The 24,311-nt window shown below is 46.9% G+C and overlaps 1 protein-coding gene across 1 annotated transcript; it reads left to right on the top strand.

Moving 5' to 3' along the window:
* Positions 1 to 1,786: 1,786 nt before the first annotated feature.
* On the top strand, positions 1,787 to 3,564 carry lratd2a (LRAT domain containing 2a). The gene is made up of 2 exons (XM_024408056.2): positions 1,787 to 2,008; positions 2,099 to 3,564. The coding sequence occupies exon 2, from the start codon at positions 2,347 to 2,349 to the stop codon at positions 3,208 to 3,210; it is 864 nt and encodes a 287-aa protein (XP_024263824.1). The 5' UTR covers positions 1,787 to 2,008; positions 2,099 to 2,346; the 3' UTR covers positions 3,211 to 3,564.
* The last annotated feature ends 20,747 nt before the right edge of the window (positions 3,565 to 24,311 follow it).

Raw genomic sequence — 24,311 nt, 5'->3', positions numbered from 1 at the left:
TAGTAGGCTAGAAGGTATGAGATACTAAGGAACAGTTTAGTAGACTAGAAGGTGTGAGATACTAAGGAACAGTTTAGTAGACTAGAAGGTGTGAGACACTAAGGAACAGTTTAGTAGGCTAGACGATGTGAAATACTAAGGAACAGTTTAGTAGACTAGACGATGTGAGATACTAAGGAACAGTTTAGTAGACTAGACGATGTGAGATACTAAGGAACAGTTTAGTAGACTAGACGATGTGAGATACTAAGGAACAGTTTAGTAGACTAGACGATGTGAGATACTAAGGAACAGTTTAGTAGACTAGACGATGTGAGACACTAAGGAACAGTTTAGTCAGGCTAGACGATGCAAGATACTAAGGAACAGTTTAGTAGACTAGACGATGTGAGACACTAAGGAACAGTTTAGTAGACTAGAAGGTGTGAGATACTAAGGAACAGTTTAGTAGACTAGAAGGTGTGAGATACTAAGGAACAGTTTAGTAGACTAGAAGGTGTGAGATCCTAAGGAACAGTTTAGTAGGCTAGAAGGTATGAGATACTAAGGAACAGTTTAGTAGACTAGAAGGTGTGAGATACTAAGGAACAGTTTAGTAGACTAGAAGGTGTGAGATACTAAGGAACAGTTTAGTAGACTAGAAGGTGTGAAATACTAAGGAACAGTTTAGTAGACTAGAAGGTGTGAGACTAAGGAAAGGTTTAGTAGACTAGGTGATGAGACACTATGGAACAGTTTAGTAGGCTAGACAATGAGATACTGAGGAACAGTTTAGTAGGCTAGACGATGTGAGACACTATGGAACAGTTTAGTAGACTAGACGGTGTGAGACACTAAGGAACAGTTTAGTAGGCTAGACGATGTGAAATACTAAGGAACAGTTTAGTAGACTAGAAGGTGTGAGACTAAGGAAAGGTTTAGTAGACTAGGTGATGAGACACTATGGAACAGTTTAGTAGGCTAGACAATGAGATACTGAGGAACAGTTTAGTAGGCTAGACGATGTGAGACACTATGGAACAGTTTAGTAGACTAGAAGGTGTGAGACACTAAGGAACAGTTTAGTAGGCTAGACGATGTGAGACACTATGGAACAGTTTAGTAGACTAGACGGTGTGAGATACTAAGGAACAGTTTAGTAGGCTAGAAGGTGTGAGACACTAAGGAACAGTTTAGTAGACTAGGTGATGTGAGACACTAAGGAACAGTTTAGCAGACCAGACGATGTGAGGCACTAAGGCCACTATGGAACAGTTTAGTAGACCAGATGATGTGAGGCACTAAGGCCACTATGGAACAGTTTAGTAGACTAGAAGGTGTGAGTGCCATGCTGTTACAGGTAAAAATGCTGAAAATCTGCAGTGTGAGAAGCCATGAGTAAAACTATCTCTCTTCCAGTTGTGTAACAACACTACAAACAGGTTCAACTTTATTAGCACTCTGATATTACAAAGGTATTGTTATGTACGATTTTAATACAACGTTCTAGAGTAATGACAATGTTGCTACATATGTTTAATAACAAAGTTATGTAGTCGTACACATTGATCTACATCGTATTTATTCCAGATGGAGTAGAATATTATTGAAACCTGTGAGCAGAATGGGTTGTAATAATGTATACCAATACATTAACTTTGTACCCCATCGTTTGAGAGTTGGGGAACTCAGAATGTGAAAGATAATGAAAAGAAAATAAGCACTACAGCTTTAAATGAGAAGCGTTTGTAACAGTCGCTGTAGCTGTGCCAAGACCGAGATCTGCCTGCCATCGAATCCGCAACGACTTGCAGGTTTCAGTATCGCCTCGGTGGTGTTGACTACACCACTGCGGAAACTATTCATTCATCCTACTTAATCGGACAGCACGGACATAAGATACATTTTAGTCACCGGGCACGAATAACCTCAAGTCTATTATTATTGTTGTTGTTCCGACCTAATCGTATTGCTCGTGATAGTTAAATGTCCCAACTTTACGCATGGAGAATAGCCTAGCGAATATCAGGTGAGGCGCGTGTAGAGGACTAGCCTACACCTGAACGGATGGAATTGTATTTCCTGAATACTAATGCTGTTGTTCTCCATCCATCCACAGCAAAACACTTGTTGATTTGAATAGACTTCATCACAGCAGACTGCTGCTTGGGAATACGATTTTGCTTTTGTTGGAGACCTGCCGCTACAGATTTATCGGAGCCCTTCGGGAGGGTGTCATTAGTTTTACCCGGGCTGTGTGGTACAGAGGCGGCTACAGATGGCGATGATCCTCGGGTTTTAACAGGTGGACCGCCTGACAGAAAGCAGCATCATTCCCGCATCCCTATCTGCTACCAGGGAGGAGGCATGGGCAACCAGGTGGATAAAATTAAACAGTCACAACAAAGTTACGCAGAAGTTCCCACAGTGGACCCCAACGGGCTGGACACCGAGGAGGGTCCTCGGATCGGAGTGTCATATATTTTCTCAACAGATGACGAGGAACAGGAGGGTGAAAACCGTAACGTAGATGGAGCGGATAAGGAGCACCACACTGGTACGGAACATAAACACTGCGACAAGAGCAACGAGGTGGATTGCGCCGTTTACCACCGGGGGGAATGTATTTACGAGAAGAGCGTCAAGACCGCGGGCATGGAAACCTACTCCCCCGAGATCCTACTAAACAAATGCAGGGCAGGTGACCTGGTGGAGTTTGTAACCACGGGACAGTACCCCCACTGGGCGGTGTATGTCGGTGACTTCCAGGTGGTGCACCTGCACAGAGCAGAGATAAAGAACAGCTTCCTGACAGACGCCAGCCAGGGAAGGAGATGTAGGATAGTCAACGAGCTGTATAAATTCAAAGCCCTCAGCGCCGAGATGGTGGTTCAGAACGCTATGGAACAGGTAGGAGCTAAAGACAGAGAGTTGAGCTGGAGAAATTCAGAGTGCTTTGCCGCTTGGTGCAGGTTTGGCAAACGGGAGTTCAAAATGGGCGGGGAGATCCGGATAGGAAAACAGCCATACAGGTTAAAGATCCCGATGTCAGATAAACAGTCTCACATGCTGGAGTTCCAGTGTTTAGAGGACTTGATCATGGAGAAGAGGAGACACGACCAGGTGGGAAGGACATCAGTGGTCCAGGAGCTGGCCAATCATTTGAACAGTGTCGGGGAGATCAAAAGGAATCCACTCAGTGATCCAATAACAGCACAGACCGCACAGTGATCTAATGGATTTATAGACTTGCTATAAAGATCACGATGGCTCTTGCCTATCCAATCACAGACCCCTATCTAAGTGGATTTAAAAACACACATTTCGATGAATAGAATCTAAATGGCTTGTTCATGTCTAGTTGTTATTTGATTGATGGAAAAACAATAGTTTTAAAGGTTATTGATTTGTTCTCTGCCTATTGATGTTTCATAATGATTGATATGATAATATATTGTACATGTTTTCGTGTCTCACCCAGGTAACCATCATACCTATAGCCCTATCTCATTCTGATGAAAACATGTTGCAGAGCATGGGTTGATCAAACATCGCTTATTGTACCGTACCAATAATTTAAGTTAAGTAAATTATCATTACATCTTTGCAATCAAACTGTCTTTTATTCCCTGCTGTCTACAGCTGCATTGTTGTTCCTCAGGCACCGTATCCCTACATAGTAGATGACTTTGAACAGGGCCCATAGGGGTAGGTTATAGGGAACAGAGTGGAAGGGACAGGGTACCAACCCCTATCTATGCCTTCATAGTCTTTTCATCATTTATAAACACTTATTTTCCACCTGCTTTACAGTCAGCCTCATACCAGAGTACTAGCCTGTTTCTACCTGCTTTACAGTCAGCCTCATACCAGAGTACTAGCCTGTTTCTACCTGCTTTACATACAGTCAGCCTCATACCAGACTACTAGCCTGTTTCCACCTGCTTTACATACAGTCAGCCTCATACCAGAGTACTAGCCTGTTTCTACCTGCTTTTACAGTCAGCCTCATACCAGAGTACTAGCCTGTTTCTACCTGCTTTACATACAGTCAGCCTCATACCAGAGTACTAGCCTGTTTCTACCTGCTTTACAGTCAGCCTCATACCAGAGTACTAGCCTGTTTCTACCTGCTTTACAGTCAGCCTCATACCAGAGTACTAGCCTGTTTCTACCTGCTTTACAGTCAGCCTCATACCAGAGTACTAGCCTGTTTCCACCTGCTTTACAGTCAGCCTCATACCAGAGTACTAGCCTGTTTCTACCTGCTTTACATACAGTCAGCCTCATACCAGAGTACTAGCCTGTTTGCACCTGCTTTACAGTCAGCCTCATACCAGAGTACTAGCCTGTTTCTACCTGCTTTACATACAGTCAGCCTCATACCAGAGTACTAGCCTGTTTGCACCTGCTTTACAGTCAGCCTCATACCAGAGTACTAGCCTGTTTCTACCTGCTTTACAGTCAGCCTCATACCAGAGTACTAGCCTGTTTCTACCTGCTTTACAATCAGCCTCATACCAGAGTACTAGCCTGTTTCTACCTGCTTTACATACAGTCAGCCTCATACCAGAGTACTAGCCTGTTTCACCTGCTTTTACAGTCAGCCTCATACCAGAGTACTAGCCTGTTTCTGTTTACCTGCTTTACAGTCAGCCTCATACCAGAGTACTAGCCTGTTTCTACCTGCTTTACAGTCAGCCTCATACCAGAGTACTAGCCTGTTCCACCACCTGCCTTTACAGTCAGCCTCATACCAGAGTACTAGCCTGTTTCTACCTGCTTTTACAGTCAGCCTCATACCAGAGTACTAGCCTGTTTCCACCTGCTTTACAGTCAGCCTCATACCAGAGTACTAGCCTGTTTCTACCTGCTTTACAGTCAGCCTCATACCAGAGTACTAGCCTGTTTCTACCTGCTTTACAGTCAGCCTCATACCAGAGTACTAGCCTGTTTCTACCTGCTTTACAGTCAGCCTCATACCAGAGTACTAGCCTGTTTCTAGCTTTACAGTCAGCCTCATACCAGAGTACTAGCCTGTTTTACCTGCTTTACAGTCAGCCTCATACCAGAGTACTTGCCTGTTTCCACCTGCTTTACAGTCACCCTCATACCAGAGTACTAGCCTGTTCCTACCTGCTTTACAATCAGCCTCATACCAGAGTACAAGCCTGTTTCCACCTGCTTTACAGTCAGCCTCATACCAGAGTACTAGCCTGTTTCTACCTGCTTTACATACAGTCAGCCTCATACCAGAGTACTAGCCTGTTTCCACCTGCTTTACAGTCAGCCTCATACCAGAGTACTAGCCTGTTTCCACCTGCTTTACAGTCAGCCTCATACCAGAGTACTAGCCTGTTTCCACCTGCTTTACAGTCAGCCTCATACCAGAGTACTAGCCTGTTTCCACCTGCTTTACAGTCAGCCTCATACCAGAGTACTAGCCTGTTTCCACCTGCTTTACAGTCAGCCTCATACCAGAGTACTAGCCTGTTTCCACCTGCTTTACAGTCAGCCTCATACCAGAGTACTAGCCTGTTTCTACCTGCTTTACAGTCAGCCTCATACCAGAGTACTAGCCTGTTTCCTACCTGCTTTACAGTCAGCCTCATACCAGAGTACTAGCCTGTTTCTACCTGCTTTACAGTCAGCCTCATACCAGAGTACTAGCCTGTTTCCACCTGCTTTACAGTCAGCCTCATACCAGAGTACTAGCCTGTTTCTACCTGCTTTACAGTCAGCCTCATACCAGAGTACTAGCCTGTTTCCACCTGCTTTTACAGTCAGCCTCATACCAGAGTACTAGCCTGTTTCCACCTGCTTTACAGTCAGCCTCATACCAGAGTACTAGCCTGTTTCCACCTGCTTTACAGTCAGCCTCATACCAGAGTACTAGCCTGTTTCCACCTGCTTTACAGTCAGCCTCATACCAGAGTACTAGCCTGTTTCTACCTGCTTTACATACAGTCAGCCTCATACCAGAGTACTAGCCTGTTTCCACCTGCTTTACATACAGTCAGCCTCATACCAGAGTACTAGCCTGTTTCTACCTGTTTACAATCAGCCTCATACCAGAGTACTAGCCTGTTTTTACCTGCTTTACAGTCAGCCTCATACCAGAGTACTAGCCTGTTTCCACCTGCTTTACAGTCAGCCTCATACCAGAGTACTAGCCTGTTTCTACCTGCTTTACAGTCAGCCTCATACCAGAGTACTAGCCTCATACCAGAGCTAGCTGTCTGTTTCTACCTGCTTTACATACAGTCAGCCTCATACCAGAGTACTAGCCTGTTTCCACCTGCTTTACAGTCAGCCTCATACCAGAGTACTAGCCTGTTTCCACCTGCTTTACAGTCAGCCATCATAGCCCAGAGTACTAGCCTGTTTCCACCTGCAGTCAGCCTTACCAGAGTACTAGCCTGTTTACAGTCAGCCTCATACCAGAGTACTAGCCTGTTTTTACCTGCTTTACAGTCAGCCTCATACCAGAGTACTAGCCTGTTTCCACCTGCTTTACAGTCAGCCTCATACCTGAGTACTAGCCTGTTTCTACCTGCTTTACAGTCAGCCTCATACCAGAGTACTAGCCTGTTTCCACCTGCTTTACAGTCAGCCTCATACCAGAGTACTAGCCTGTTTCCACCTGCTTTACAGTCAGCCTCATACCAGAGTACTAGCCTGTTTCATACAGAGTACTAGCCTGTTTCCACCTGCTTTACAGTCAGCCTCATACCAGAGTACTAGCCTGTTTCTACCTGCTTTACAGTCAGCCTCATACCAGAGTACTAGCCTGTTTCCACCTGCTTTACAGTCAGCCTCATACCAGAGTACTAGCCTGTTTCCACCTGCTTTACAGTCAGCCTCATACCAGAGTACTAGCCTGTTTCTACCTGCTTTACTTTACAGTCAGCCTCATACCAGAGTACTAGCCTGTTTCCACCTGCTTTACAGTCAGCCTCATACCAGAGTACTAGCCTGTTTCCACCTGCTTTTACAGTCAGCCTCATACCAGAGTACTAGCCTGTTTCCACCTGCTTTACAGTCAGCCTCATACCAGAGTACTAGCCTGTTTCTACCTGCATACCAGAGTTTACAGTCAGCCTCATACCAGAGTACTAGCCTGTTTCCACCTGCTTTACAGTCAGCCTCATACCAGAGTACTAGCCTGTTTCTACCTGCTTTCAGCCTCATACAGTCAGCCTCATACCAGAGTACTAGCCTGTTTCTACCTGCTTTACAGTCAGCCTCATACCAGAGTACTAGCCTGTTTCCACCTGCTTTACAGTCAGCCTCATACCAGAGTACTAGCCTGTTTCTACCTGCTTTACATACAGTCAGCCTCATACCAGAGTACTAGCCTGTTTCCACCTGCTTTACATACAGTCAGCCTCATACCAGAGTTCTAGCCTGTTTCTACCTGCTTTACAGTCAGCCTCATACCAGACTACTTGCTTGTTTCCACCTGCTTTACAGTCAGCCTCATACCAGAGTACTAGCCTGTTTCCACCTGCTTTACAGTCAGCCTCATACCAGAGTACTAGCCTGTTTCTGCCTGCTTTACACACAGTCAGCCTCATACCAGAGTACTAGCCTGTTTGCACCTGCTTTACAGTCAGCCTCATACCAGAGTACTAGCCTGTTTCTACCTGCTTTACAGTCAGCCTCATACCAGAGTACTAGCCTGTTTCTACCTGCTTTACAGTCAGCCTCATACCAGAGTACTAGCCTGTTTCCACCTGCTTTACAGTCAGCCTCATACCAGAGTACTAGCCTGTTTCTACCTGCTTTACAATCAGCCTCATACCAGAGTACTAGCCTGTTTCCACCTGCTTTACAGTCAGCCTCATACCAGAGTACTAGCCTGTTTCTACCTGCTTTACATACAGTCAGCCTCATACCAGAGTACTAGCCTGTTTCCACCTGCTTTACAGTCAGCCTCATACCAGAGTACTAGCCTGTTTCTACCTGCTTTACACCTGCTTTACAGTCAGCCTCATACCAGAGTACTAGCCTGTTTCCACCTGCTTTACAGTCAGCCTCATACCAGAGTACTAGCCTGTTTCCACCTGCTTTACAGTCAGCCTCATACCAGAGTACTAGCCTGTTTCTACCTGCTTTTACAGTCAGCCTCATACCAGAGTACTAGCCTGTTTCCACCTGCTTTACAGTCAGCCTCATACCAGAGTACTAGCCTGTTTCACCTGCTTTACAGTCAGCCTCATACCAGAGTACTAGCCTGTTTCCACCTGCTTTACAGTCAGCCTCATACCAGAGTACTAGCCTGTTTCCACCTGCTTTACAGTCAGCCTCATACCAGAGTACTAGCCTGTTTCCACCTGCTTTACAGTCAGCCTCATACCAGAGTACTAGCCTGTTTCTACCTGCTTTTACAGTCAGCCTTTACACCTGCTTTACAGTCAGCCTCATACCAGAGTACTAGCCTGTTTCCACCTGCTTTACAGTCAGCCTCATACCAGAGTACTAGCCTGTTTCTACCTGCTTTACATACAGTCAGCCTCATACCAGAGTACTAGCCTGTTTCTACCTGCTTTACAGTCAGCCTCATACCAGAGTACTAGCCTGTTTCCACCTGCTTTACAGTCAGCCTCATACCAGAGTACTAGCCTGTTTCCACCTGCTTTACAGTCAGCCTCATACCAGAGTACTAGCCTGTTTCTACCTGCTTTACATACAGTCAGCCTCATACCAGAGTACTAGCCTGTTTCCACCTGCTTTACAGTCAGCCTCATACCAGAGTACTAGCCTGTTTCCACCTGCTTTACAGTCAGCCTCATACCAGAGTACTAGCCTGTTTCCACCTGCTTTACAGTCAGCCTCATACCAGAGTACTAGCCTGTTTCTACCTGCTTTACAGTCAGCCTCATACCAGAGTACTAGCCTGTTTCCACCTGCTTTACAGTCAGCCTCATACCAGAGTACTAGCCTGTTTCTACCTGCTTTACAGTCAGCCTCATACCAGAGTACTAGCCTGTTTCACCTGCTTTACAGTCAGCCTCATACCAGAGTACTAGCCTGTTTCCACCTGCTTTACAGTCAGCCTCATACCAGAGTACTAGCCTGTTTCCACCTGCTTTACAGTCAGCCTCATACCAGAGTACTAGCCTGTTTCCACCTGCTTTACAGTCAGCCTCATACCAGAGTACTAGCCTGTTTCTACCTGCTTTTACAGTCAGCCTCATACCAGAGTACTAGCCTGTTTCCACCTGCTTTACAGTCAGCCTCATACCAGAGTACTAGCCTGTTTCCACCTGCTTTACTTCATACCAGAGTCTAGCCTGCCTCAGTCACCAGAGTACTAGCCTGTTTCCACCTGCTTTTACAGTCAGCCTCATACCAGAGTACTAGCCTGTTTCCACCTGCTTTACATACAGTCAGCCTCATACCAGAGTACTAGCCTGTTTCACCTGCTTTACAGTCAGCCTCATACCAGAGTACTAGCCTGTTTCACCTGCAGTCAGCCTTACCAGAGTACAGTCAGCCTCATACCAGAGTACTAGCCTGTTTCCACCTGCTTTACAGTCAGTCAGCCTCATACCAGTCAGCCTCATACCAGAGTACTAGCCTGTTTCTACCTGCTTTACAGTCAGCCTCATACCAGAGTACTAGCCTGTTTCACCTGCTTTACAGTCAGCCTCATACCAGAGTACTAGCCTGTTTCCACTTTTACAGTCAGCCTCTTTACAGTCAGCCTCATACCAGAGTACTAGCCTGTTTCTACCTGCTTTACAGTCAGCCTCATACCAGAGTACTAGCCTGTTTCCACCTGCTTTACAGTCAGCCTCATACCAGAGTACTAGCCTGTTTCCACCTGCTTTACAGTCAGCCTCATACCAGAGTACTAGCCTGTTTCTACCTGCTTTACAGTCAGCCTCATACCAGAGTACTAGCCTGTTTCCACCTGCTTTACAGTCAGCCTCATACCAGAGTACTAGCCTGTTTCCACCTGCTTTACAGTCAGCCTCATACCAGAGTACTAGCCTGTTTCTACCTGCTTTACAGTCAGCCTCATACCAGAGTACTAGCCTGTTTCCACCTGCTTTACAGTCAGCCTCATACCAGAGTACTAGCCTGTTTCCACCTGCTTTACAGTCAGCCTCATACCAGAGTACTAGCCTGTTTCTACCTGCTTTACAGTCAGCCTCATACCAGAGTACTAGCCTGTTCCTACCTGCTTTACAATCAGCCTCATACCAGAGTACTAGCCTGTTTCCACCTGCTTTACATACAGTCAGCCTCATACCAGAGTACTTGCCTGTTTCCACCTGCTTTACATACAGTCAGCCTCATACCAGAGTACTAGCCTGTTTCTACCTGCTTTACAATCAGCCTCATACCAGAGTACTAGCCTGTTTCCACCTGCTTTACAGTCAGCCTCATACCAGAGTACTAGCCTGTTTCCACCTGCTTTTACAGTCAGCCTCATACCAGAGTACTAGCCTGTTTCCACCTGCTTTACAGTCAGCCTCATACCAGAGTACTAGCCTGTTTCCACCTGCTTTACAGTCAGCCTCATACCAGAGTACTAGCCTGTTTCCACCTGCTTTTACAGTCAGCCCTCATACCAGAGTACTAGCCTGTTTCCACCTGCTTTACAGTCAGCCTCATACCAGAGTACTAGCCTGTTTCTACCTGCTTTACAGTCAGCCTCATACCAGAGTACTAGCCTGTTTCCACCTGCTTTACAGTCAGCCTCATACCAGAGTACTAGCCTGTTTCCACCTGCTTTTACAGTCAGCCTCATACCAGAGTACTAGCCTGTTTCCACCCTTTGCTTTACAGTACAGTTTCAGCCTCATACCAGAGTACTAGCCTGTTTCCACCTGCTTTACATACAGTCAGCCTCATACCAGAGTACTAGCCTGTTTCTACCTGCTTTACAGTACAGTCAGCCTCAGCCTACCAGAGTACTAGCCTGTTTCCACCTGCCTTTACAGTCAGCCTCAGCCTACCAGAGTACTAGCCTGTTTCCACCTGCTTTACAGTCAGCCTCATACCAGAGTACTAGCCTGTTTCTACCTGCTTTACAGTCAGCCTCATACCAGAGTACTAGCCTGTTTCTACCTGCTTTACAGTCAGCCTCATACCAGAGTACTAGCCTGTTTCCACCTGCTTTACAGTCAGCCTCATACCAGAGTACTAGCCTGTTTCTACCTGCTTTACAGTCAGCCTCATACCAGAGTACTAGCCTGTTTCCACCTGCTTTACAGTCAGCCTCATACCAGAGTACTAGCCTGTTTGCACCTGCTTTACAGTCAGCCTCATACCAGAGTACTAGCCTGTTTCTACCTGCTTTACAGTCAGCCTCAGTCAGCCTCATACCAGAGTACTAGCCTGTTTCCACCTGCTTTACAGTCAGCCTCATACCAGAGTACTAGCCTGTTTCACCTGCTTTACAGTCAGCCTCATACCAGAGTACTAGCCTGTTTCAGCCTCAGCCTCATACCAGAGTACTAGCCTGTTTCCACCTGCTTTACAGTCAGCCTCATACCAGAGTACTAGCCCACCTGCTTTACAGTCAGCCTCATACCAGAGTACTAGCCTGTTTCCACCTGCTTTACAGTCAGCCTCATACCAGAGTACTAGCCTGTTTCACCTGCTTTTCAGCCTCATACCAGTCAGCCTGTTTCTACCCTCATCAGCCTCATACCAGAGTACTAGCCTGTTTCCACCTGCTTTACAGTCAGCCTCATACCAGAGTACTAGCCTGTTTCCACCTGCTTTACAGTCAGCCTCATACCAGAGTACTAGCCTGTTTTCAGCCTCATACCAGAGTACTAGCCTGTTTCCACCTGCTTTACAGTCAGCCTCATACCAGAGTACTAGCCTGTTTCCACCTGCTTTACAGTCAGCCTCATACCAGAGTACTAGCCTGTTTCTACCTGCTTTACAGTCAGCCTCATACCAGAGTACTAGCCTGTTTCCATACAGTCAGCCTCATACCAGAGTACTAGCCTGTTTCCACCTGCTTTACAGTCAGCCTCATACCAGAGTACTAGCCTGTTTCCACCTGCTTTACAGTCAGCCTCATACCAGAGTACTAGCCTGTTTCCACCTGCTTTACAGTCAGCCTCATACCAGAGTACTAGCCTGTTTCCACCTGCAGTCAGCCTTACCAGAGTACTACAGTCAGCCTCATACCAGAGTACTAGCCTGTTTCCACTGCTTTACAGTCAGCCTCATACCAGAGTACTAGCCTGTTCCTACCTGCTTTACAATCAGCCTCATACCAGAGTACTAGCCTGTTTCCACCTGCTTTACAGTCAGCCTCATACCAGAGTACTAGCCTGTTTCCACCTGCTTTACAGTCAGCCTCATACCAGAGTACTAGCCTGTTTCTACCTGCTTTACAGTCAGCCTCATACCAGAGTACTAGCCTGTTTCTACCTGCTTTACAGTCAGCCTCATACCAGAGTACTAGCCTGTTTCCACCTGCTTTACAGTCAGCCTCATACCAGAGTACTAGCCTGTTTCTACCTGCTTTACAGTCAGCCTCATACCAGAGTACTAGCCTGTTTCCACCTGCTTTACAGTCAGCCTCATACCAGAGTACTAGCCTGTTTCCACCTGCTTTACAGTCAGCCTCATACCAGAGTACTAGCCTGTTTCCACCTGCTTTACATACAGTCAGCCTCATACCAGAGTACTAGCCTGCCTGTTTCTCATACCTGCTTTACCACCTGCTTTACAGTCAGCCTCATACCAGAGTACTAGCCTGTTTCTCACCTGCTGTTTTACAGTCAGCCTCATACCAGAGTACTAGCCTGTTTCCACCTGCTTTACAGTCAGCCTCATACCAGAGTACTAGCCTGTTTCCACCTGCTTTACAGTCAGCCTCATACCAGAGTACTAGCCTGTTTGCACCTGCTTTACAGTCAGCCTCATACCAGAGTACTAGCCTGTTTCTACCTGCTTTACAGTCAGCCTCATACCAGAGTACTAGCCTGTTTCCACCTGCTTTACAGTCAGCCTCATACCAGAGTACTAGCCTGTTTCCACCTGCTTTACAGTCAGCCTCATACCAGAGTACTAGCCTGTTTCTACCTGCTTTACAGTCAGCCTCATACCAGAGTACTAGCCTGTTTCCACCTGCTTTACAGTCAGCCTCATACCAGAGTACTAGCCTGTTTCCACCTGCTTTACAGTCAGCCTCATACCAGAGTACTAGCCTGTTTCCACCTGCTTTACAGTCAGCCTCATACCAGAGTACTAGCCTGTTTCCACCTGCTTTACAGTCAGCCTCATACCAGAGTACTAGCCTGTTTCTACCTGCTTTTACAGTCAGCCTCATACCAGAGTACTAGCCTGTTTCCACCTGCTTTACAGTCAGCCTCATACCAGAGTACTAGCCTGTTTCTACCTGCTTTACAGTCAGCCTCATACCAGAGTACTAGCCTGTTTCCACCTGCTTTACAGTCAGCCTCATACCAGAGTACTAGCCTGTTTCCACCTGCTTTACAGTCAGCCTCATACCAGAGTACTAGCCTGTTTCTACCTGCTTTTACAGTCAGCCTCATACCAGAGTACTAGCCTGTTTCCACCTGCTTTACAGTCAGCCTCATACCAGAGTACTAGCCTGTTTCCACCTGCTTTACAGTCAGCCTCATACCAGAGTACTAGCCTGTTTCCACCTGCTTTACAGTCAGCCTCATACCAGAGTACTAGCCTGTTTCTACCTGCTTTACATACAGTCAGCCTCATACCAGAGTACTAGCCTGTTTCCACCTGCTTTACAGTCAGCCTCATACCAGAGTACTAGCCTGTTTCCACCTACAGTCAGCCTCATTACAGTCAGCCTCATACCAGAGTACTAGCCTGTTTCCACCTGCTGTTTTTACAGTCAGCCTCATACAGTCAGCCTCATAGTCAGCCTCATACCAGAGTACTAGCCTGTTTCCACCTGCTTTACAGTCAGCCTCATACCAGAGTACTAGCCTGTTTCCACCTGCTTTACAGTCAGCCTCATACCAGAGTACTAGCCTGTTTCACCTGCTTTACAGTCAGCCTCATACCAGAGTACTAGCCTGTTTCCACCTGCTTTACAGTCAGCCTCATACCAGAGTACTAGCCTGTTTCCACCTGCTTTACAGTCAGCCTCATACCAGAGTACTAGCCTGTTTCATACCAGAGTACTAGCCTGTTTTACTTTACAGTCAGCCTCATACCAGAGTACTAGCCTGTTTCCACCTGCTTTACAGTCAGCCTCATACCAGAGTACTAGCCTGTTTCACCTGCTTTACAGTCAGCCTCATACCAGAGTACTAGCCTGTTTCCACCTGCTTTACAGTCAGCCTCATACCAGAGTACTAGCCTGTTTCCACCTGCTTTACAGTCAGCCTCATACCAGAGTACTAGCCTGTTTCTACCTGCTTTTACAGTCAGCCTCATACCAGAGTACTAGCCTGTTTCACCTGCTTTTACAGTCAGCCTCATACCAGAGTACTAGCCTGTTTCCACCTGCTTTACAGTCAGCCTCATACCAGAGTACTAGCCTGTTTCTACCTGCTTTACATACAGTCAGCCTCATACCAGAGTACTAGCCTGTTTCCACCTGCTTTACAGTCAGCCTCATACCAGAGTACTAGCCTGTTTCCACCTGCTTTACAGTCAGCCTCATACCAGACCTGCTTTACAGTCAGCCTCATACCAGAGTACTAGCCTGTTTCCACCTGCTTTACAGTCAGCCTCATACCAGAGTACTAGCCTGTTTCACCTGCTTTACAGTCAGCCTCATACCAGAGTACTAGCCTGTTTCTACCTGCTTTTACAGTCAGCCTCATACCAGAGTACTAGCCTGTTTCCACCTGCTTTACAGTCAGCCTCATACCAGAGTACTAGCCTGTTTCACCTGCTTTACAGTCAGCCTCATACCAGAGTACTAGCCTGCACCTGCTTTACAGTCAGCCTCATACCAGAGTTTAGCCTGTTTCCACCTGCTTTACAGTCAGCCTCATACCAGAGTACTAGCCTGTTTCTACCTGCTTTACAGTCAGCCTCATACCAGAGTACTAGCCTGTTTCCACCTGCTTTACAGTCAGCCTCATACCAGAGTACTAGCCTGTTTCCACCTGCTTTACAGTCAGCCTCATACCAGAGCCTGTACTAGCCTGTTTCTGTTTCCACCTGCTTTAGCCTCATACCAGTCAGCCTCATACCAGAGTACTAGCCTGTTTCCACCTGCTTTACAGTCAGCCTCATACCAGAGTACTAGCCTGTTTCTACCTGCTTTACATACAGTCAGCCTCATACCAGAGTACTAGCCTGTTTCCACCTGCTTTACAGTCAGCCTCATACCAGAGTACTAGCCTGTTTCCACCTGCTTTACAGTCAGCCTCATACCAGAGTACTAGCCTGTTTCCACCTGCTTTACAGTCAGCCTCATACCAGAGTACTAGCCTGTTTCTACCTGCTTTTACAGTCAGCCTCATACCAGAGTACTAGCCTGTTTCACCTGCTTTACAGTCAGCCTCATACCAGAGTACTAGCCTGTTTCTACCTGCTTTACAGTCAGCCTCATACCAGAGTACTAGCCTGTTTCCACCTGCTTTACAGTCAGCCTCATACCAGAGTACTAGCCTGTTTCACCTGCTTTACAGTCAGCCTCATACCAGAGTACTAGCCTGTTTCTACCTGCTTTTACAGTCAGCCTCATACCAGAGTACTAGCCTGTTTTCTACAGTCACCTGCTTTACATACAGTCAGCCTCATACCAGAGTACTAGCCTGTTTCACCTGCTTTACAGTCAGCCTCATACCAGAGTACTAGCCTGTTTCCACCTGCTTTACAGTCAGCCTCATACCAGAGTACTAGCCTGTTTCCACCTGCTTTACAGTCAGCCTCATACCAGAGTACTAGCCTGTTTCTACCTGCTTTACATACAGTCAGCCTCATACCAGAGTACTAGCCTGTTTCCACCTGCTTTACAGTCAGCCTCATACCAGAGTACTAGCCTGTTTCTACCTGCTTTACAGTCAGCCTCATACCAGAGTACTAGCCTGTTTCTACCTGCTTTACAGTCAGCCTCATACCAGAGTACTAGCCTGTTTCCACCTGCTTTACAGTCAGCCTCATACCAGAGTACTAGCCTGTTTCCACCTGCTTTACAGTCAGCCTCATACCAGAGTACTAGCCTGTTTCTACCTGCTTTACATACAGTCAGCCTCATACCAGAGTACTAGCCTGTTTCCACCTGCTTTACAGTCAGCCTCATACCAGAGTACTAGCCTGTTTCTACCTGCTTTACATACAGTCAGCCTCATACCAGAGTACTAGCCTGTTTCCACCTGCTTTACAGTCAGCCTCATACCAGAGTACTAGCCTGTTTCCACCTGCTTTACAGTCAGCCTCATACCAGAGTACTAGCCTGTTTCCACCTGCTTTACATACAGTCAGCCTCATACCAGAGTACTAGCCTGTTTCACCTGCTTTACAGTCAGCCTCATACCAGAGTACTAGCCTGTTTCATACCAGAGTACTAGCCCACCTGCTTTACAGTCAGCCTCATACCAGAGTACTAGCCTGTTTCACCTGCCTCATACCAGAGTTTACAGTCAGCCTCATACCAGAGTACTAGCCTGTTTCACCTGCTTTTACAGTCAGCCTCATACCAGAGTACTAGCCTGTTTCACCTCATACCAGAGTACTAGCTGTTTTACCTGCTTTACAGTCAGCCTCATACCAGAGTACTAGCCTGTTTCCACCTGCTTTACAGTCAGCCTCATACCAGAGTACTAGCCTGTTTCCACCTGCTTTACAGTCAGCCTCATACCAGAGTACTAGCCTGTTTCTACCTGCTTTACAGTCAGCCTCATACCAGAGTACTAGCCTGTTTCCACCTGCTTTACAGTCAGCCTCATACCAGAGTACTAGCCTGTTTCCACCTGCTTTACAGTCAGCCTCATACCAGAGTACTAGCCTGTTTCCACCTGCTTTACAGTCAGCCTCATACCAGAGTACTAGCCTGTTTCTACCTGCTTTACAGTCAGCCTCATACCAGAGTACTAGCCTGTTTCCACCTGCTTTACAGTCAGCCTCATACCAGAGTACTAGCCTGTTTCTACCTGCTTTTACAGTCAGCCTCATACCAGAGTACTAGCCTGTTTCCACCTGCTTTACAGTCAGCCTCATACCAGAGTACTAGCCTGTTTAGCCTGTTTACAGTCAGCCTCATACCCTAGCCTGCTTTACAGTCAGCCTCATACCAGAGTACTAGCCTGTTTCCACCTGCTTTACAGTCAGCCTCATACCAGAGTACTAGCCTGTTTCACCTGCTTTACAGTCAGCCTCATACCAGAGTACTAGCCTGTTTCTAGCCTGTTTCAGTCAGCCCTACCAGAGTACTTTACTTTACAGTCAGCCTCATACCAGAGTACTAGCCTGTTTCTACCTGCTTTACAGTCAGCCTCATACCAGAGTACTAGCCTGTTTCACCTGCTTTACACAGTCAGCCTCATACCAGAGTACTAGCCTGTTTCCACCTGCTTTACAGTCAGCCTCATACCAGAGTACTAGCCTGTTTCCACCTGCTTTACAGTCAGCCTCATACCAGAGTACTAGCCTGTTTCTACCTGCTTTACATACAGTCAGCCTCATACCAGAGTACTAGCCTGTTTCCACCTGCTTTACAGTCAGCCTCATACCAGAGTACTAGCCTGTTTCTACCTGCTTTACAGTCAGCCTCATACCAGAGTACTAGCCTGTTTCCACCTGCTTTACAGTCAGCCTCATACCAGAGTACTAGCCTGTTTCCACCTGCTTTACAGTCAGCCTCATACCAGAGTACTAGCCTGTTTCCACCTGCTTTACAGTCAGCCTCATACCAGAGTACTAGCCTGTTTCTACCTGCTTTTTACAGTCAGCCTCATACCAGAGTACTAGCCTGTTTCCACCTGCTTTACAGTCAGCCTCATACCAGAGTACTAGCCTGTTTCCACCTGCTTTACAGTCAGCCTCATACCAGAGTACTATACCAGTCAGTACTAGCCTGTTTCTCACCTGCCTGTTTTTACAGTCAGCCTCATACCAGAGTACTAGCCTGTTTCCACCTGCTTTACAGTCAGCCTCATACCAGAGTACTAGCCTGTTTTCTACCTGCTTTTACAGTCAGCCTCATACCAGAGTACTAGCCTGTTTCCACCTGCTTTACAGTCAGCCTCATACCAGAGTACTAGCCTGTTTCTACCTGCTTTACAGTCAGCCTCATACCAGAGTACTAGCCTGTTTCACCTGCTTTACAGTCAGCCTCATACCAGAGTACTAGCCTGTTTCTACCTGCTTTACAGTCAGCCTCATACCAGAGTACTAGCCTGTTTCCACCTGCTTTACAGTCAGCCTCATACCAGTCAGTACTAGCCTGTTTCTACCTGCTTTACAGTCAGCCTCATACCAGAGTACTAGCCTGTTCCTACCTGCTTTACAATCAGCCTCATACCAGAGTACTTGCCTGTTTCCACCTGCTTTACAGTCAGCCTCATACCAGAGTACTAGCCTGTTTCCACCTGCTTTACAGTCAGCCTCATACCAGAGTACTAGCCTGTTCCTACCTGCTTTACAATCAGCCTCATACCAGAGTACTAGCCTGTTTCCACCTGCTTTACAGTCAGCCTCATACCAGAGTACTAGCCTGTTTCTACCTGCTTTACAGTCAGCCTCATACAGAGTACTAGCCTGTTTCTACCTGCTTTACATACAGTCAGCCTCATACCAGAGTACTAGCCTGTTTTCCACCTGCTTTACAGTCAGCCTCATACCAGAGTACTAGCCTGTTTCTACCTGCTTTACAGTCAGCCTCATACCAGAGTACTAGCCTGTTTCCACCTGCTTTACAGTCAGCCTCATACCAGAGTACTAGCCTGTTTCCACCTGCTTTACAGTCAGCCTCATACCAGAGTACTAGCCTGTTTACAGTCAGCCTCATACCAGAGCTAGCCTGTTTCACCTGCTTTACAGTCAGCCTCATACCAGAGTACTAGCCTGTTTCACCTGCTTTACAGTCAGCCTCATACCAGAGTACTAGCCTGTTTCCACCTGCTTTACAGTCAGCCTCATACCAGAGTACTAGCCTGTTTCCACCTGCTTTACAGTCAGCCTCATACCAGAGTACTAGCCTGTTTCCACCTGCTTTACAGTCAGCCTCATACCAGAGTACTAGCCTGTTTCCACCTGCAGAGTACTTTACAGTCAGCCTCATACCAGAGTACTAGCCTGTTTCCACCTGCTTTACAGTCAGCCTCATACCAGAGTACTAGCCTGTTTCTACCTGCTTTTACAGTCAGCCTCATACCAGAGTACTAGCCTGTTTCCACCTGCTTTACAGTCAGCCTCATACCAGAGTACTAGCCTGTTTCCACCTGCTTTACAGTCAGCCTCATACCAGAGTACTAGCCTGTTTCCACCTGCTTTTACAGTCAGCCTCATACCAGAGTACTAGCCTGTTTCCACCTGCTTTACAGTCAGCCTCATACCAGAGTACTAGCCTGTTTCACCTGCTTTTACAGTCAGCCTCATACCAGAGTACTAGCCTGTTTCTACCTGCTTTACAGTCAGCCTCATACCAGAGTACTAGCCTGTTTCCACCTGCTTTACAGTCAGCCTCATACCAGAGTACTAGCCTGTTTCCACCTGCTTTACAGTCAGCCTCATACCAGAGTACTAGCCTGTTTCTACCTGCTTTACATACAGTCAGCCTCATACCAGAGTACTAGCCTGTTTCCACCTGCTTTACAGTCAGCCTCATACCAGAGTACTAGCCTGTTTCCACCTGCTTTACAGTCAGCCTCATACCAGAGTACTAGCCTGTTTCTACCTGCTTTACAGTCAGCCTCATACCAGAGTACTAGCCTGTTAGCCTGTTTCTACCTCTTTCATACAGTACAGTTTCCACCTGCTTTCATACCAGAGTACTAGCCTGTTTCTACCTGCTTTACAGTCACATACAGTCAGCCTCATACCAGAGTACTAGCCTGTTTCCACCTGCTTTACAGTCAGCCTCATACCAGAGTACTAGCCTGTTTCACCTGTTTCCACCTGCTTTACAGTCAGCCTCATACCAGAGTACTAGCCTGTTTCCACCTGCTTTACAGTCAGCCTCATACCAGAGTACTAGCCTGTTTCACCTGCTTTTACAGTCAGCCTCATACCAGAGTACTAGCCTGTTTCTACCTGCTTTACAGTCAGCCTCATACCAGAGTACTAGCCTGTTTCTACCTGCTTTACAGTCAGCCTCATACCAGAGTACTAGCCTGTTTCCACCTGCTTTACAGTCAGCCTCATACCAGAGTACTAGCCTGTTTCCACCTGCTTTACAGTCAGCCTCATACCAGAGTACTAGCCTGTTTCCACCTGCTTTACAGTCAGCCTCATACCAGAGTACTAGCCTGTTTCCACCTGCTTTACAGTCAGCCTCATACCAGAGTACTAGCCTGTTTCTACCTGCTTTTACAGTCAGCCTCATACCAGAGTACTAGCCTGTTTCCACCTGCTTTACAGTCAGCCTCATACCAGAGTACTAGCCTGTTTCCACCTGCTTTACAGTCAGCCTCATACCAGAGTACTAGCCTGTTTCTACCTGCTTTACTGTACAGTCAGCCTCATACCAGAGTACTAGCCTGTTTCTACCTGCTTTACAGTCAGCCTCATACCAGAGTACTAGCCTGTTTCCACCTGCTTTACAGTCAGCCTCATACCAGAGTACTAGCCTGTTTCCACCTGCTTTACAGTCAGCCTCATACCAGAGTACTAGCCTGTTTCCACCTGCTTTACAGTCAGCCTCATACCAGAGTACTAGCCTGTTTCTACCTGCTTTACATACAGTCAGCCTCATACCAGAGTACTAGCCTGTTTCTTTACAGTCAGCCTCATACCAGAGTACTAGCCTGTTACACCTGTACAGTCAGCCTCATACCAGAGTACTAGCCTGTTTCTACCTGCTTTACAGTCAGCCTCATACCAGAGTACTAGCCTGTTTCTACCTGCTTTACAGTCAGCCTCATACCAGAGTACTAGCCTGTTTCCACCTGCTTTACAGTCAGCCTCATACCAGAGTACTAGCCTGTTTCTACCTGCTTTACAGTCAGCCTCATACCAGAGTACTAGCCTGTTTCCACCTGCTTTACAGTCAGCCTCATACCAGAGTACTAGCCTGTTTCCACCTGCTTTACAGTCAGCCTCATACCAGAGTACTAGCCTGTTTCTACCTGCTTTACATACAGTCAGCCTCATACCAGAGTACTAGCCTGTTTGCACCTGCTTTACAGTCAGCCTCATACCAGAGTACTAGCCTGTTTCTACCTGCTTTACAGTCAGCCTCATACCAGAGTACTAGCCTGTTTCTACCTGCTTTACAGTCAGCCTCATACCAGAGTACTTGCCTGTTTCCACCTGCTTTACAGTCAGCCTCATACCAGAGTACTAGCCTGTTTCTACCTGCTTTACAGTCAGCCTCATACCAGAGTACTAGCCTGTTTCCACCTGCTTTACAGTCAGCCTCATACCAGAGTACTAGCCTGTTTCCACCTGCTTTACAGTCAGCCTCATACCAGAGTACTAGCCTGTTTCTACCTGCTTTTACAGTCAGCCTCATACCAGAGTACTAGCCTGTTTCCACCTGCTTTACAGTCAGCCTCATACCAGAGTACTAGCCTGTTTCTACCTGCTTTACAGTCAGCCTCATACCAGAGTACTAGCCTGTTTCCACCTGCTTTACAGTCAGCCTCATACCAGAGTACTAGCCTGTTTCCACCTGCTTTACAGTCAGCCTCATACCAGAGTACTAGCCTGTTTCTACCTGCTTTACATACAGTCAGCCTCATACCAGAGTACTAGCCTGTTTCCACCTGCTTTACAGTCAGCCTCATACCAGAGTACTAGCCTGTTTCTACCTGCTTTACAGTCAGCCTCATACCAGAGTACTAGCCTGTTTCAGTCACCTGCATACCAGAGTTTACAGTCAGCCTCATACCAGAGTACTAGCCTGTTTCCACCTGCTTTACAGTCAGCCTCATACCAGAGTACTAGCCTGTTTCTACCTGCTTTACAGTCAGCCTCATACCAGAGTACTAGCCTGTTTCCACCTGCTTTACAGTCAGCCTCATACCAGAGTACTAGCCTGTTTCTACCTGCTTTACAGTCACATACAGTCAGCCTCATACCAGAGTACTAGCCAGAGTTTCTACCTGCTTTACAGTCAGCCTCATACCAGAGTACTAGCCTGTTTCCACCTGCTTTACAGTCAGCCTCATACCAGAGTACTAGCCTGTTTCCACCTGCTTTACAGTCAGCCTCAACCAGAGTACTAGCCTGTTTCCACCTGCTTTACAGTCAGCCTCATACCAGAGTACTAGCCTGTTTCTACCTGCTTTTACAGTCAGCCTCATACCAGAGTACTAGCCTGTTTCTACCTGCTTTACAGTCAGCCTCATACCAGAGTACTAGCCTGTTTCCACCTGCTTTACAGTCAGCCTCATACCAGAGTACTAGCCTGTTTCCACCTGCTTTACAGTCAGCCTCATACCAGAGTACTAGCCTGTTTCTACCTGCTTTACAGTCAGCCTCATACCAGAGTACTAGCCTGTTTCCACCTGCTTTACAGTCAGCCTCATACCAGAGTACTAGCCTGTTTCTACCTGCTTTACAGTCAGCCTCATACCAGAGTACTAGCCTGTTTCACCTGCTTTACAGTCAGCCTCATACCAGAGTACTAGCCTGTTTCTACCTGCTTTACTACCAGTCAGCCTCATACCAGAGTACTAGCCTGTTTCTACCTGCTTTACATACAGCCTCAGTCAGCCTCATACCAGAGTACTAGCCTGTTTCCACCTGCTTTACAGTCAGCCTCATACCAGAGTACTAGCCTGTTTCCTACCTGCTTTTTACAGTCAGCCTCATACCAGAGTACTAGCCTGTTTCCACCTGCTTTACAGTCAGCCTCATACCAGAGTACTAGCCTGTTTCTACCTGCTTTACTTTACAGTCAGCCTCATACCAGAGTACTAGCCTGTTTCTACCTGCTTTACAGTCAGCCTCATACCAGAGTACTAGCCTGTTTCCACCTGCTTTACAGCCTCATCAGCCTCATACCAGAGTACTAGCCTGTTTCCACCTGCTTTACAGTCAGCCTCATACCAGAGTACTAGCCTGTTTCTACCTGCTTTACAGTCAGCCTCATACCAGAGTACTAGCCTGTTTCTACCTGCTTTACAGTCAGCCTCATACCAGAGTACTAGCCTGTTTCCACCTGCTTTACAGTCAGCCTCATACCAGAGTACTAGCCTGTTTCTACCTGCTTTACATACAGTCAGCCTCATACCAGAGTACTAGCCTGTTTCCACCTGCTTTACAGTCAGCCTCATACCAGAGTACTAGCCTGTTTCCACCTGCTTTACAGTCAGCCTCATACCAGAGTACTAGCCTGTTTACCTACCTGCTTTTACAGTCAGCCTCATACCAGAGTACTAGCCTGTTTCTACCTGCTTTACAGTCAGCCTCATACCAGAGTACTAGCCTGTTTCCACCTGCTTTACAGTCAGCCTCATACCAGTCAGCCTGTTTCATACTTTACAGTCAGCCTCATACCAGAGTACTAGCCTGTTTCCACCTGCTTTACAGTCAGCCTCATACCAGAGTACTAGCCTGTTTCTACCTGCTTTTACAGTCAGCCTCATACCAGAGTACTAGCCTGTTTCCACCTGCTTTACAGTCAGCCTCATACCAGAGTACTAGCCTGTTTCTACCTGCTTTACATACAGTCAGCCTCATACCAGAGTACTAGCCTGTTTCTACCTGCTTTACAGTCAGCCTTTACAGTCAGCCTCATACCAGAGTACTAGCCTGTTTCCACCTGCTTTACAGTCAGCCTCATACCAGAGTACTAGCCTGTTTCTACCTGCTTTACAGTCAGCCTCATACCAGAGTACTAGCCTGTTTCCACCTGCTTTACATACAGTCAGCCTCATACTAGAGTTCTAGCCTGTTTCTACCTGCTTTACAGTCAGCCTCATACCAGAGTACTAGCCTGTTTCTACCTGCTTTACATACAGTCAGCCTCATACTAGAGTTCTAGCCTGTTTCTACCTGCTTTACAGTCAGCCTCATACCAGACTACTTGCTTGTTTCCACCTGCTTTACAGTCAGCCTCATACCAGAGTACTAGCCTGTTTCTGCCTGCTTTACACACAGTCAGCCTCATACCAGAGTACTAACCTGTTTGCACCTGCTTTACAGTCAGCCTCATACCAGAGTACTAGCCTGTTTCTACCTGCTTTACATACAGTCAGCCTCATACCAGAGTACTAGCCTGTTTCCACCTGCTTTACAGT

The sequence above is a fragment of the Oncorhynchus tshawytscha genome, linkage group LG31 (genome assembly GCF_018296145.1).
Source record: "Oncorhynchus tshawytscha isolate Ot180627B linkage group LG31, Otsh_v2.0, whole genome shotgun sequence".
Lineage (NCBI taxonomy): Eukaryota > Metazoa > Chordata > Actinopteri > Salmoniformes > Salmonidae > Oncorhynchus > Oncorhynchus tshawytscha.
The sequence above is the reverse complement of the archived record's forward strand: the minus strand, read 5'-3'. Positions and strand labels throughout refer to the sequence as shown.

Excerpts from the sequence above, each read along its gene's own strand:
- lratd2a (XM_024408056.2), top strand. The coding sequence starts at position 2,347 with ATGGGCAACCAGGTGGATAAAATTAAACAGTCACAACAAAGTTACGCA.